This window comes from Delphinus delphis, chromosome 12 (assembly GCF_949987515.2).
Source record: "Delphinus delphis chromosome 12, mDelDel1.2, whole genome shotgun sequence".
Taxonomy (NCBI): Eukaryota; Metazoa; Chordata; class Mammalia; order Artiodactyla; family Delphinidae; genus Delphinus; species Delphinus delphis.
Window position 1 is genome coordinate 65,531,269 of NC_082694.2, and position 12,925 is coordinate 65,544,193.

Consider the following 12,925-nt stretch of genomic DNA (forward strand, 5'->3'; position numbering starts at 1 on the left):
CTGGGCTGAGCCCGTGTGGAATTCTAAACTGAGAAGGCGCTTCAGAACCGTTCCAGGTGGGGCAAGGGGCCAGGCCTTTGTAGCCTCTCACTGACCCCACACTGGGTGCAGCTGTTCCTGGGGAGAGGGCGTGGCACCGGGGGGAGGCCGCTGAGGGTAATTTCTGGAGACTGCTTGAAGCTGAGGGCGGGCAGCTGGCAGCGCGACCTGCAGCTCCGGAAATGAGCACTCGAGGACCATCCAGGTGACACAGCGAGGCACCCCTGCACTGGGCTACGCGTGTTCCGCGCCCTGAAGGACTTCATTATCTGGGTGGTGAAATTCAACACGTATGCCAATGCCATTGATCCATTTGAATTAGGTCTTGGAAAATCCCAGCTTGTGGACTTTTGTCATTATCCAGTCGAGGCAGCCCAGCTGCAATCCTTGGTGCATGAAGTGGCCCTTCTTGTACACAGACCACTAGACCTGGATTCCAAAGCAGACATTAAGTCAGTCCCCAGGACTGAGGAGTGACATCTGGCCGGGCACTGCAGCTCAGAGTCAGTTGCTTGTTTTCTCTTCTTCTCAAGAAGTTCCAGGAAATGTCACTGCAGAGTTCAGGGCTGCTGTTATCTCAGGCCTCGCTTCCTGTGGTCCCTGGACGTGCCAGAGGATCAAGAGGACAAGCTGCATCTGCTCCAGGCTGCTCTGCACGGTTACTCTGCTCAGGGCAAGAAGCACCAGCTGACTTCCTTGCAGTTATATCTTTTCATGCGTGGCCTATTCCTGAGGAGTAGAATTTTCTGGAATTGGGGAATTGCTGTGTACTGCCGAGAAAGCTGTGGAGGTATTTAGGAAGTAGATAAGATCCAGAGGGGAAGCCTGCATAGGAGCAGGTGCCTGCATGGTGGTGTGTCCCAACACCCGCCTGATACTGAATCTCAAGCCTTCTTCTTTGATGGATTGACTGGGACCTTTCCCACTGGGCCATCCTGCTAGACTCATACCTGTGACCAGAGTCACGGCCACAGCATCGGACCCCATGGTCACACATGCAGACTCTTGGTTCCTCAGATCAGCCAGTGGTCCCATGGCAGGACTCAGCTCCATGGGAGGGAACAGACACGGCTACTGCGAGTGGGGGGTGTGTGTGTATATCACTGGTCTGGAAAGGGCAGAATGCTCAGCTGGGGAGAAGTGGTCCTCTGGCACCCTGGATGGGGGTGGGAAGAAGAGCAGGAGAAAGAGAAAAGAGAGGAAGCGGGCTGTGAGAAGGGAGACGTGGACTGAAGCCACATTTCACTAGCATCATCGTTACACCAGGAAGTGAGATTCTCTCGAAGGTGAACCAAATCCCAGTCCCATCCCACAGTGGGGCTGGGATGCAATGAGGGTCACCTCCTTTCTACTCTCATCTGGCATTTGCTACTCTCTTAGCTCCTTGTCTCAAACAAGGGTTAAGAAATGCTATTTCAAAACAAACAAAACACAGGCTGGTAGAAAAGGAGACTTCACCTCACGTAAGAGTGTGATTCTGGAACTTTGTAAATGAAGATAAACCTTTGATATTTGGGTTGTGTATTCAATATCCTGGAGGATCTGCTATGACCTGTGACATCCGTAGGTGGCCTGTGTTGGAGCCAGGCTGTCACGCTGCCCCTCCAGCCCACCCGGCGAGTGCACCTTGATTGTTCGCAGCCCTCTGCCAGCACCAGAGCGCGGTGGCTGGGAGGCCAGGCAGGGATGCCAAGCGGAGATGCAGGGCTGTGCATTTACCCAGGTGGCCGGGGCCCTGGCGGTCTAGGGCCTGCAGGTACCCGCAGGTAGTCTCCAGCCGCCGGGCACAGTTCAAGAATTCAGGCACTGCAAGCCTGCACTTCCCAGATCCTCCACACCTGTTCCGTTCTTCTTTCTCTCTGTGCCTTTTTGGGGCGTGGCTGCTTTCCTTCCCTCCCTCCCGTATATAGGATTCTTGCCTCTTCCCTGAATCGTGCCTCTTCCAGCAGATGCCAACAAAACTCACGTGTGCAGCATTTATGTTACTGTGAGCTTTCCCACCTGTTGTCTCTTTGTATTTTCACAGTACCTCCCCAAAACTGAAATGATCCCTACTTAGGGGAAAAGTAAACGGAGGCACAGAGAGGCCGCATGGCTTCTCCTGATGCTGGAGCTCAGGTAGCCTGAGCCGCAGTCCTTGCACTTTCCACGTCTTCTCTGGGTAATGAGGTGTGTACATGCTGACCAGCCCTCAGGCCATGGTTGTCGCTAATATGCTTTAGTGACGTTTCCTGGGAAGGGGTTGGGGGAAACTCTCCCCATGAAATTCTAAGGGAGGAGATAGAACTGCTATTTTTTTTACCATTTCCTTATTTCATAGTCTCAAGTATTCGAAGTACACACGTTCGTACCCCCTGGATTCTTAGAAAGGGATTATTACTTTGAAAATTCCCCAGTCATCACTCTCTCTGGAGAGTGATCCCCTCCCTTCCTCACTTATCCTGCAAGAACCACTTCAGGGTATCCTCCCAGCACACACATACACACACACCCCCACACACCCCTCCAGGAAGCCTGCCCTGTTGCAGCCTGCGCCCCGTCTGCACGTCTCAGCAGCGCTCAGGCCCTCTGGTTAGGTGGCATACGATCATTTGCTGCGCTGTCACTAGTGCAGGCCACTGCTTCATCTGACCTCACAAGGAAGGCCTCTAGCTTCTTGAGCATGAAAAGGAAGCTGTGAAGTCAGGAAGCTTCTGTGTTAGCTGCTGGGTCCACCTCTGGCATGATCTGCTTCAGTAAACTCTCCCAGGAGTACATCTGGTTGGCAGACCTAAACCACATCCTGAGCCTGGCTGCAAGGGAGTCTGGGGATTGTAGTTCTTCTCTCTCCAACCCGTGCACTCTCTGTTTAGCTCTAGGCAGACAAATGCCCATTCAATCCCCAGAATCTATATTATCACAGAAAGAAGACAGGGCCTATCAGCATTTGCCTCCATTAGTGCAAAGTTCTCTGGCTTAAAAAGCGATATGGAAGGGCTGGGGCTGGGACATTGCAGAATGTGGCTCAGACACTAAAAGACTTTGTGTAAATCACTTAAGCCTTGAGCTTCAGGTGAACTTGGTTCTGGAGAAAGCAGAAACTCAATCTCCTAGAAGACTTTCCTTTACACTTACTCAATGGACTAAACTTTTGGAAGAACTTAGCAGGTATTTTGGCTCTGATAGTCTCGGTGATGCTGGGTGATAAATAGCCCATGACTGTCAGCGGCTTAAAATTAAAATCACTAGAGTTCACATCTTGCTCGTGCCACCTGTCCAGTGCAGATTGGTAAGGGATTTCAGAGTGACCCAGGAACTTGGGCTCACTAAGGCTCCCACGTGCATTCCCGACCAGGCAAGGGAAGCAGAATGTGGCAAACCGCATGCTTGTTTCCGCCAGGAGGGGACACGTCGCCGACCACCATATCTCGCGAGCCAAAGCAAGTCATGCAGCTCACCTTTTTTTTTTTTTTTTTTAACATTTTTACTGGAGTCTAATTGCTTTACAATGGTGTGTTACTTTCTGCTTTATAACAAAGTGAATCAGCTATACATATACATATATCCCCATATCTCCTCACCCTTGCGTCTCCCTCCCACCCTCCCTATCCCACCCCTCTAGGTGGTCACAGAGCACCAAGCTGATCTCCCTTGCTATGCGGCTGCTTCCCACTAGCTATCTATTTTACATTTGATAGTGTATATATGTCCATGCCACTCTCTCACTTCGTCCTAGCTTAGCCTTCCCCCTCCCTGGGTCCTCAAGTTTATTCCTGTCCTGCCCCTAGGTTCTTCAGAACCTTTTTTTTTTTTTTTAGATTCCATATATATGTGTTAGCATACGGTATTTGTTTTCCTCTTTCTGACTTACTTCACTCTGTATGACAGACTCTAGGTCCATCCACCTCACTACAAATAACTCAATTTCCTTTCTTTTTATGGCTGAGTAATAGTCCATTGTATGTATGTGCCACATCTTCTTTATCCATTCATCTGTCGATGGACACTTAGGTTGCTTCCATGTCCTGGCTATTGTAAATAGAGCTGTAGTGAACATTGTGGTACATGACTCTTTTTGAATTATGGTTTTCTCACGGTATATGCCCAGTAGTGGGATTGCTGGGTCATATGGTAGTTCTATTTTTAGTTTTTTAAGGAACCTCCATACTGTTCTCCATAGTGGCTGTATCAATTTACATTCCCACCACCAGTGCAAGAGGGTTCCCTTTCCTCCACACCCTCTCCAGCATTTATTATGTGTAGATTTTTTGATGATGGCCATTCTGACCAGTGTGAGGTGATACCTCATTGTACTTTTGATTTGCATTTCTCTAACGATTAGTGACGTTGAGCATTCTTTCATGTGTTTGTTGGCAGTCTGTATATGTTCTTTGGAGAAATGTCTATTTAGGTCTTCTGCCCATTTCTGGATTGGGTTGTTTGTTTTTTTGATATTGAGCTGCTTGTAAATTTTGGAGATTAATCCTTTGTCGGTTGCTTCATTTGCAAATATTTTCTCCCATTCTAAGGGTTGTCTTTCCGTCTTATTTACGTTTTCCTTAACTTTAAAGGAGTAGAAAGTTCGGTCCTCCCTGTGCCAGAAGGACCTGAGAACCACACTGTGGGGAACAGCATCAATGACCTCCAGGGGGAGGTCGAGCGGAGAGCCATGTCCCTTACAACCTCCATTTCCCTCATGGCTCCAGCTGGGATAACTTACCATCCCTGTTACCATTTTTCTTTTTCTCCAAGCACTGAAAATTTCAACTTGAAAGATACTGATAAAATTTTTAGTTGAAATGGCCTGTGAAAAAACCAGCACAGTCCCCAGGGACAAAATTCTCATCATGCTTTTCCTCAAATACATCAGCGGTTCCGAGTCAGTCATGATTTTGTGGGCTGGGAATGCGGTGTGTTTACTTTTGTATAAAAATGCTGTCTTCCTTGGATTAGAGAAGAGAGATGGGCACAAGAGGCAGACTCCAGAATGTTTCGGGTTCAGCTCAAGTGCCCCACCCTTGCCCCAGGCTTTCTCTGACCACCTTCTCTCCAGTTGGAGGTCATTTCTGACTCTCGTGAGCCTCCACTTTTCCGGCACTCCCCCATCCCAGGACCTGTCATGGTCCCTCATTGTATTATCGATGTTTGTGTAAATGTCTCACTTCCCCAATTAGGCTGTGAGCTCTTCGAGAGCTGGAATCTGATTGGCTCCGTCTAGGACTTGCCCCCTGCGCAAGCGGCATTTATCAAGTGTTTTTGAATGGCTCAATGGATGTATGAACCTCATCTTAGGGCCTTTTCTGCAGGAGATTCTCAGTGTCTTCTGAATGAAACGATGACTTGATGGATAAATGGATGGATGGACAAATTAAAGAATAAAAGATTGAATATGTATAGAGGCTAGTTAACATCTCATAGGGGAAATAAGCCTATTCCCCCCACATGGCTGTGCTAATTCTGACCAGCCAACACATAAATGTAGATTCTTGGAACAGAAGGGACAAATGGGAGTGGGGTGACTCAGGGAAACCTCTTCCCACCCTGAAAACGGAGGCCAGGCCCTGCTGTGGCAGCAGCGTCCCCTGTACGTGACTGGGCTTTGGTCATGGCTTAGTCCTCAGGTGCCAGGGACAGGCTTTCTGGACACAGGGGCAGAGGGCGTGGCTCTTCCTGTCTGAGCATTTCTGTGGCCCAGGCTGAGTTTGGGGGAAGGAGCGACAGGCCAGCGGAGCCTCTGGGGGTTCTTGCTGGTGAGACTGCTGTGACGTGGCTCTGCTGTCCACATTACATGTTTTCGAGGCTGAGGCAGGGGATCTCTGCAGGCCCCCAGAGCCCACAAGAGGTCAGTAGGTCGAGGCAGCAGGGGCAGAGGGACAGCCCCAGAGGAAGTGTCCCTCATCTGTCCCCTCACCCGTGGGGAGGGGCCTCAAGCCCCATCTCTCTTTCTCAGCAGATGGCAACACGAACTCCCACATGCCTCCCAGATCTCTCCGGGGTGGAGTCCTGAGGAAGGGAGGGGAGACAGGCAGGAAGGTGGCACATGTGTCCACGAGGCGTTGGGGTGAGGGGACAGACACCCCCTTTTATCTAAAATAATGACAGAAACCTCCCCTCCCTCTGCTGTCTCCTTCCCATTTCTCCTTCGGCTCAAGTAAAGGCGAAGAGGTGAGAAATGGTCCCTTTGCTGGGCTTGGCCCTTGAGTTAGAGGAGGTCAGACCTCTCTGCCTTGGTTTTCCTTTGGTGTTCATTTCATGAGAAAGAGAAATGTACGGATGCAGAAGGAACCCCAGGAGTTGGGGACCATCTTCCGTCCAGAGTGTCAGTGGGGTTCCACCAGGGCAACGGGCCTGGAGAGGCACCAGGCCAATGGGACGCTACTCGTGGATGCTGGCTATGGGCGGCCCCGATCCTCTGCCCAAGATGCCCGAGTAAGAGTCCAGCTCCTCTCCTCAGCCTCCCACGGAATGATGCTCTGCGGCCAAGCGTGTACCAAAGGATAAATGTGCTATATTAACATGAACACTGAGGACAAATGCACTGCAGTAGTAAGCACATCGTAGATACACAGAATATTCTCTATATAGTCTCAACATAGATACAAAATAAGTTATACTTGTTTTCGTTTTCCATCACAGTAGGAGCATGGCATACAAAGTGACTGAGTCAGTGGCCGCGAAGCAAGCCAGGGGAGAGACCATGAGGAAGCCTGTAGGGCACCGAGAACGGTGGGGATTTGCCGAGGACACCGCGGACTCCCGGGGGTCCTGCAGGGAACACGACCTTAGACCTCCCAAACTGGCCTTCAGAGAATCAGCAGGAGGTCCCACTGGATAAGAGTTGGTGGCTGCATTTGAGCTGGGATGATTCAGGCTACTGGGTGGGAGGCAGAGCAGAGACAGAGGCAAACAGCACCCAACAGGCCAGCCCACTCTCCCGCTGGTGCTGTCGGGCTTCTGCGATTTTAGGAACATGGGGAGCGTCGCCGGAAGGCACGGTTTGCTTCTGTGCTGTGACAGATGGCCAGACTGATGGGCCACCAGATGCTGGCTGGCCCTTCTCCCTCGCCAGCCCGCTCCGGGAGGCCACGAGGGGGCTGTGTGCTCAGCTTATCTGCCGCGGTCTATCATCAGCCAGAAACGCTGGGATCCCGCACATCATCCCAGCAGAGGGCAGCGTCTGTGGCCCTTGCCCTATCACATGTGAGTTCTGTGACCCTGGGAGGGTCACCTGAACTCGAGTCTCAGGCTCCTCTCTGCAAATTGGAGGGACTAACACATACTTCCTCGGAGCGTGGTGAGGACCACGTGGGATAATGTATATAAAGTGCCTAACACAGCTCCTGGCACTCAGAAGAGGCTGGATAAATGTGAGGCGAGTACAAGCATCGGTACATAGAGGCCAGGTGGGAAAAAATATGAATGTCCCAGAATCTGTGGAATAAAACCCACCTTGACTGGCTATGAGAGCAGAGGATGACAGAACAGTTTCTTTGCTTTCTTTCCCGCCGAGTTTTTCCCTTCTCTCTCTGGTTCTGGGATTCTTTGAAGTGAAGCGCAAGCAGGTTTCAAAGCCAGGCCTGCCAAGGCAGTCAGAGCCTAAGCCTGGGAGAGAACAGGGCTCGGGGCCACGTGTCTTCAAGTCTGGGGCTTGGTTCGCTGAGGACGCTTCCCTCCTCCCCTCCCCTCCCTGCCACAGCTCCCCTCCCCTCCCATCTCCTGGCCCCAGAGCAGACTTCATATGAGGAAGCCAAAGAGGGGGGAGAAAGCACAGAAAAAAAGTGGATTGTCTATTAAGTGAGAAGCCTTTTCCATATGCTCTGAGTCCGGGGAATCTGGAGGTAGGTGGGCCATCTGTGGGTGAGTGAACTGCCCCCTCTGTGGGAGAAGGCGGGTCTCTGGGCAGTGGAATAGGGGAGGGAAAGAGGAATGGAGACCTAGGCTTGATACCCGGGACCCTGGGAGCGCTCCGGTGCCTCAGGCAACGCCGAGAACTTGGAGATGTGTCCACACGAAGATCCACCTGGAGACCTAGGGATCACTGTCCCCTTATCCGCAGTGCTGTTCCCAACGTGTGTGTGTGTGTGTGTGTGTGTGTGTGATCGCCTCTCCCATCTCCTCTAACTCCTGCCTGCTCTGGACCTCCCCGCCCCCCATCACTCGGTGGCTTTCCTCTTGGACGGGGGTATGAGGTGGGCGGGCAGCTCGTTGGGCAGCTCATGGCCCTCCAGCTTCACCTTGATGAGGTGGTTGGCCAGTGCGAACTCCTCGTCATCCAACATGCCATCCTTGTCGATGTCGGCCAGCTTCCAGATCTTACCCAGCACGCTGTTGGGCAGCTTGGAGCGCACCATCTCCTTCTTGGCATTGGCGCCCGTGATCTTGCCATCCACCGGGGACAGGGTGTAGAAGATCTCATCGTACATGGGTTTGTCCCTGGCCACCACCCACTCAGCATCATCGATGCCCTCCCCAGCCCCCTCCCCATAGCCGTGCCCGAAGGGGCCGTGCAGAGTGCCCTCAAATGCTCCGCCCTTCACTATCTGGGCGGGCCGCTGTGTCTCCTCCTGGCGCACCAGCACCATGAGCTGGGCAATGTCATGGGCCAGCATGTCGTCCACCACCTCCAGCAGCTTGCTTTTCAGTGGCTGGAATTTGCTGAAGTCCTGGGCCTGCAGCTGGTCCTGCAGAAAGAGAGAGAAGAAAGAAGGTGAGGACAGAAGACAATGGAAGGAGATCCACAAAAGATATGAGAGGAGGAGAAAAAAGGCACGTTGGCTCTTGGTGGATTTTTCAAGAGAGAAAATCGTTGCAGGGGCTGGAGAAGGAAGGGAAATTTAACCATTACTGGTCTGATTCATTTGGATTTCCTCCAGCGTTCTAGAAAGCAAATACAGTCAGCTCTCTGTATCCGAGGGTTCTGCATCTGTGGATACAAGAGGGCCAGCTGTACCTCACCATTTTATATAAGGAACTCGAGCATCCATGGTTTCGGTATCTGAGGCGGGTCCTGGAACCGATCCCCTGTGGTTACCGAGGGATGACTATAATTAAATTGCTCTTTAAGTTAGTTCTGGCTATTGAACAGTGAGTGGATCTTGAATGCTGTACCCCTCTGAGACTGAGTCATGCGGGTGTCTACTTCAATAAGGGTTATACTCAAGAACGCTGGAAGTGCTTTCACTACGTTAATTATCTCATTCACTCCCCCGTGACCTTCTGCAAGTGGGAAATCACATGCTATCACTATTTAGGGAAGGAAAAATGGAGGCCTAGGGCAACTAAAACCAAATCATGGTAGAAGCCACAGGTCATTCCTAAGCCAGTAGCTCTTAATCAGGATGCTCTCGGGATTATCTGGAGAGAGTTTTCTTTTTTTTTTTAACATCTTTATTGGGGTATAATTGCTTTACGATTGTGTGTTAGTTTCTGCTTTATAACAAAGTGAATCAGTTATACATATACATATGTTCCCATATCTCTTCCCTCTTGCGTCTCCCTCCCTCCCACCCTCCCTATCCCACCCCTCCAGGCGGTCACCAAGCACGGAGCTTATATCCCTGTGCTATGCGGCTGCTTCCCACTAGCTATCTATTTTACGTTTGGTAGTGTATATATGTCCATGCCTCTCTCTCGCTTTGTCACAGCTCACCCTTCCCTCTCCCCATATCCTCAAGTCCGTTCTCCAGTAGGTCTGTGTCTTTATTCCTGTCTTACCCCTAGGTTCTTCATGACATTTTTTTCCCTTAAATTCCATATATATGTGTTAGCCTACGGTATTTGTCTTTCTCTTTCTGACTTACTTCACTCTGTATGACAGACTCTAGGTCTATCCACCTCATTACAAATAGCTCAATTTCAATTCTTTTTATGGCTGAGTAATATTCCATTGTATATATGTGCCACATCTTCTTTATCCATTCATCCGATGATGGGCACTTAGGTTGTTTCCATCTCCGGGCTATTGTAAATAGAGCTGCAGTGAACATTTTGGTACATGACTCTTTTTGAATTTTGGTTTTCTCTGGGTATATGCCCTGTAGTGGGATTGCTGGGTCATATGGTAGTTCTATTTGTAGTTTTTTAAGGAACCTCCATACTGTTCTCCATAGTGGCTGAACCAATTCACATTCCCACCAGCAGTGCAAGAGTGTTCCCTTTTCTCCACACCCTCTCCATCATTTATTGTTTCTAGATTTTTTGATGATGGCCATTCTGACTGGTGTGAGGTGATACCTCATTGTAGTTTTGATTTGCACTTCTCTAATGATTAGTGATGTTGAGCATCTTTTCATGTGTTTGTTGGCAATCTGTATATCTTCTTTGGAGAAGTGTCTATTTAGGTCTTCTGCCCATTTTTGGATTGGGTTGTTTGTTTTTTTGTTATTGAGCTGCATGAGCTGCTTGTAAATTTTGGAAATTAATCCTTTGTCGGTTGCTTCATTTGCAAATATTTTCTCCCATTCTGAGGGGTGTCTTTTGGTCTTGTTTATGGTTTCCTTTGCTGTGCAAAAGCTTTGAACTTTCATTAGATCCCATTTGTTTATTTTTGTTTTTATTTCCATTTCTCTAGAAGGTGGGTCAAAAAGGATCTTGCTGTGATTTATGTCATAGAGTGTTCTGCCTATGTTTTCCTCTAAGAGTTTGCTAGTTTCTGGCCTTACATTTAGGTCTTTAATCCATTTTGAGCTTATTTTTGTGTATGGTGTTAAGAAGTGATCTAATCTCATACTTCTACATGTACCTGTCCAGTTTTCCCAGCACCACTTATTGAAGAGGCTGTCCTTTCTCCACTGTACATTCCTGCCTCCTTTATCAAAGATAAGGTGACTATTGGCTTCTCCCTGAGGGTTCTGACTCAGTAGGCACGGGCAACAGCTCCCCTCCTTGACTTCCCATGACCCCCACAGCACACAGTAAAAGAAATATGTTCCGCTTTGCATGTCTTTGCCATTTTGAAAGGTCCTGAGTTTCAAGCATCCAGCTTCTCCTTTGCCTCTATAATGATAAGACAAGAGTTTCCCGCTCCCACCCTGGCTCTGGCCACAGCAATCTCAGGACACTGGGATGAGGCCAGTGCACAGGGGACAGTCTCAGGACAAGCACACGGAGTTCACTGCAGAAAAATTCAGAAAACACCCACGGCTACATTTCAAGACAAGTGTGAGCCTGGGCATTCTCACCTCCCTTCTAGGGCAGGGCTGGACCAGGGAGCCTGGGGGGGCTGGGCGGGGGACGGTGGAGCTGACAAGCCTTTCTCCTGCCCTCAGCACAACCTCCTAAGGTCCCTGTCTCTCCCAGCCTGTCCACATCTAAGCGTGTTTGGTGGGCTCCCAACTAGGGGGTCCCAGTATCTTCCAGAGGATGTGAGGGTTGCTCCCATCAGCCCACACATATGCCCCCACCGGACAGCCATTTACATACTGATCCAGCATCCCTAACAGAAACTGACGTCAGACAGGCAAACAAGCGAGAAGGTGAAACCATTTATGTTGCAAAAGAATTTCTCACATTAAAAAGTCATATGGTCCCTTTCAAATGTCATCTTCCCCAAATGTTTGCTTAAAGATCATTAAATTCTTAATACAAAGAGAAACTGAAAGTTGAAACAATTCTGAAATTAGTGACTGGCTCCCGGTAGGTGGTTATAGGAATGAATGCATACATGAACAAATGCATGCTTTGGATGTCTATTCTTTCTTTCTTTTTATTTTACTAGATAGGAAATTAAAAATGCGTATTTGGGACTATACTGATATTCTGAAACCCTAAAAGCAACAAGAGCAAAAACAATATTACTACTACATCTGCTGCTAGTTTTTCCTAATTTCCTAATTCTTAAAAACTTTTCATTTTTATATTTTATTTTTTAATACATTTATTTATTTTATTGTTTAGTTTTGGCTGCTTTGGGTCTTCGTTGCTGCGTGCGGGCTTTCTCTGTTTGCGGGGAGTGCGGGCTACTCTCTGTTGCGGTGCGCGGGCTCTAGGCGCGTGGGCTTCAGTAGTTGTGGCTCACGGCCTCTAGAGAGCAGGCTCAGTAGTTGTGGCGCACTGGCTTAGTTGCTCCGCGGCATGTGGGATCTTCCCAGGCCGGGGCTTGAACCCGTGTCCCCTGCATTGGCAGGCGGATTCTTAACCACTGCGCTACCAGGGAAGCCCTTCATTTTAAAATAATTACATGAGAATTAATCATGAGAAGTTGCAAAAATTGTGCAGAGAGCTAGGTTCCTTGCGCTCATCAGGCAGCTTCCTCTACTGGTGACATCTCACCTAACTTGCTACTGCATTTTAAGAGCATAGTTGGTGCCAGGCCATGCTAAGTGCCTTGCAAATATTATCTGATATACGCCCACGATATTATCTGATATACACCCACAGTATCCATATAAGGTGGTATTTTTGTAGCCTCAGTATGTAGATGAAAAGAGAGAGGGTCAGAGAGGATCCAGTTAGTATGGTGTGGTAGTTTTTTCCTTAGACCTTGGACACTCCTGGGGTTTCTACTTGCAGGCTGTGTAAACATTACTAAAACCGTAGGCAGGTTAATTACCTTTGTAAACCTCAGTTTGCTCATCTGTAAAAGGAGGATGAAATGCCTACCTCAGAGGACTGTTTCATCCTAAAAGGAGGATGAAATAACTCCCTCAGACGACTTTTCACACATAAGAAACTATGTGTGACTGACCCTGGCCCAAGAGAGGGGCCCATGGTATGCTCCAAAGATGGTGAGCTCCTGGGAAGATTTCTGCTTCTCTGTGGCTTATGTCCCAAATTGCTCCCAAGGAGGAGCTCAGTGGTAAACTTAAGCAATAAAGGGTCAGGAGAATGTCAGGTGACTTGCCCTGTTTCACATGATGTGGTGGGGATTCCAAACCTGTGGTGGCCAGGACTGGGGAAGGTCATGAAC

General features: G+C 49.2%; 1 protein-coding gene across 1 annotated transcript in view; it reads right to left on the reverse strand.

The window, feature by feature from the left end:
- Positions 1 to 8,093: 8,093 nt before the first annotated feature.
- The window catches only part of EHD3 (EH domain containing 3), a 29,600-nt gene continuing 24,768 nt past the window's right edge, over positions 8,094 to 12,925 (reverse strand). The window contains exon 6 of the mRNA XM_060026877.1: positions 8,094 to 8,699. Coding sequence (XP_059882860.1) covers positions 8,172 to 8,699 — 528 coding nt within the window. The 3' untranslated portion in view covers positions 8,094 to 8,171. The remainder of the gene's footprint in view (positions 8,700 to 12,925) is intronic.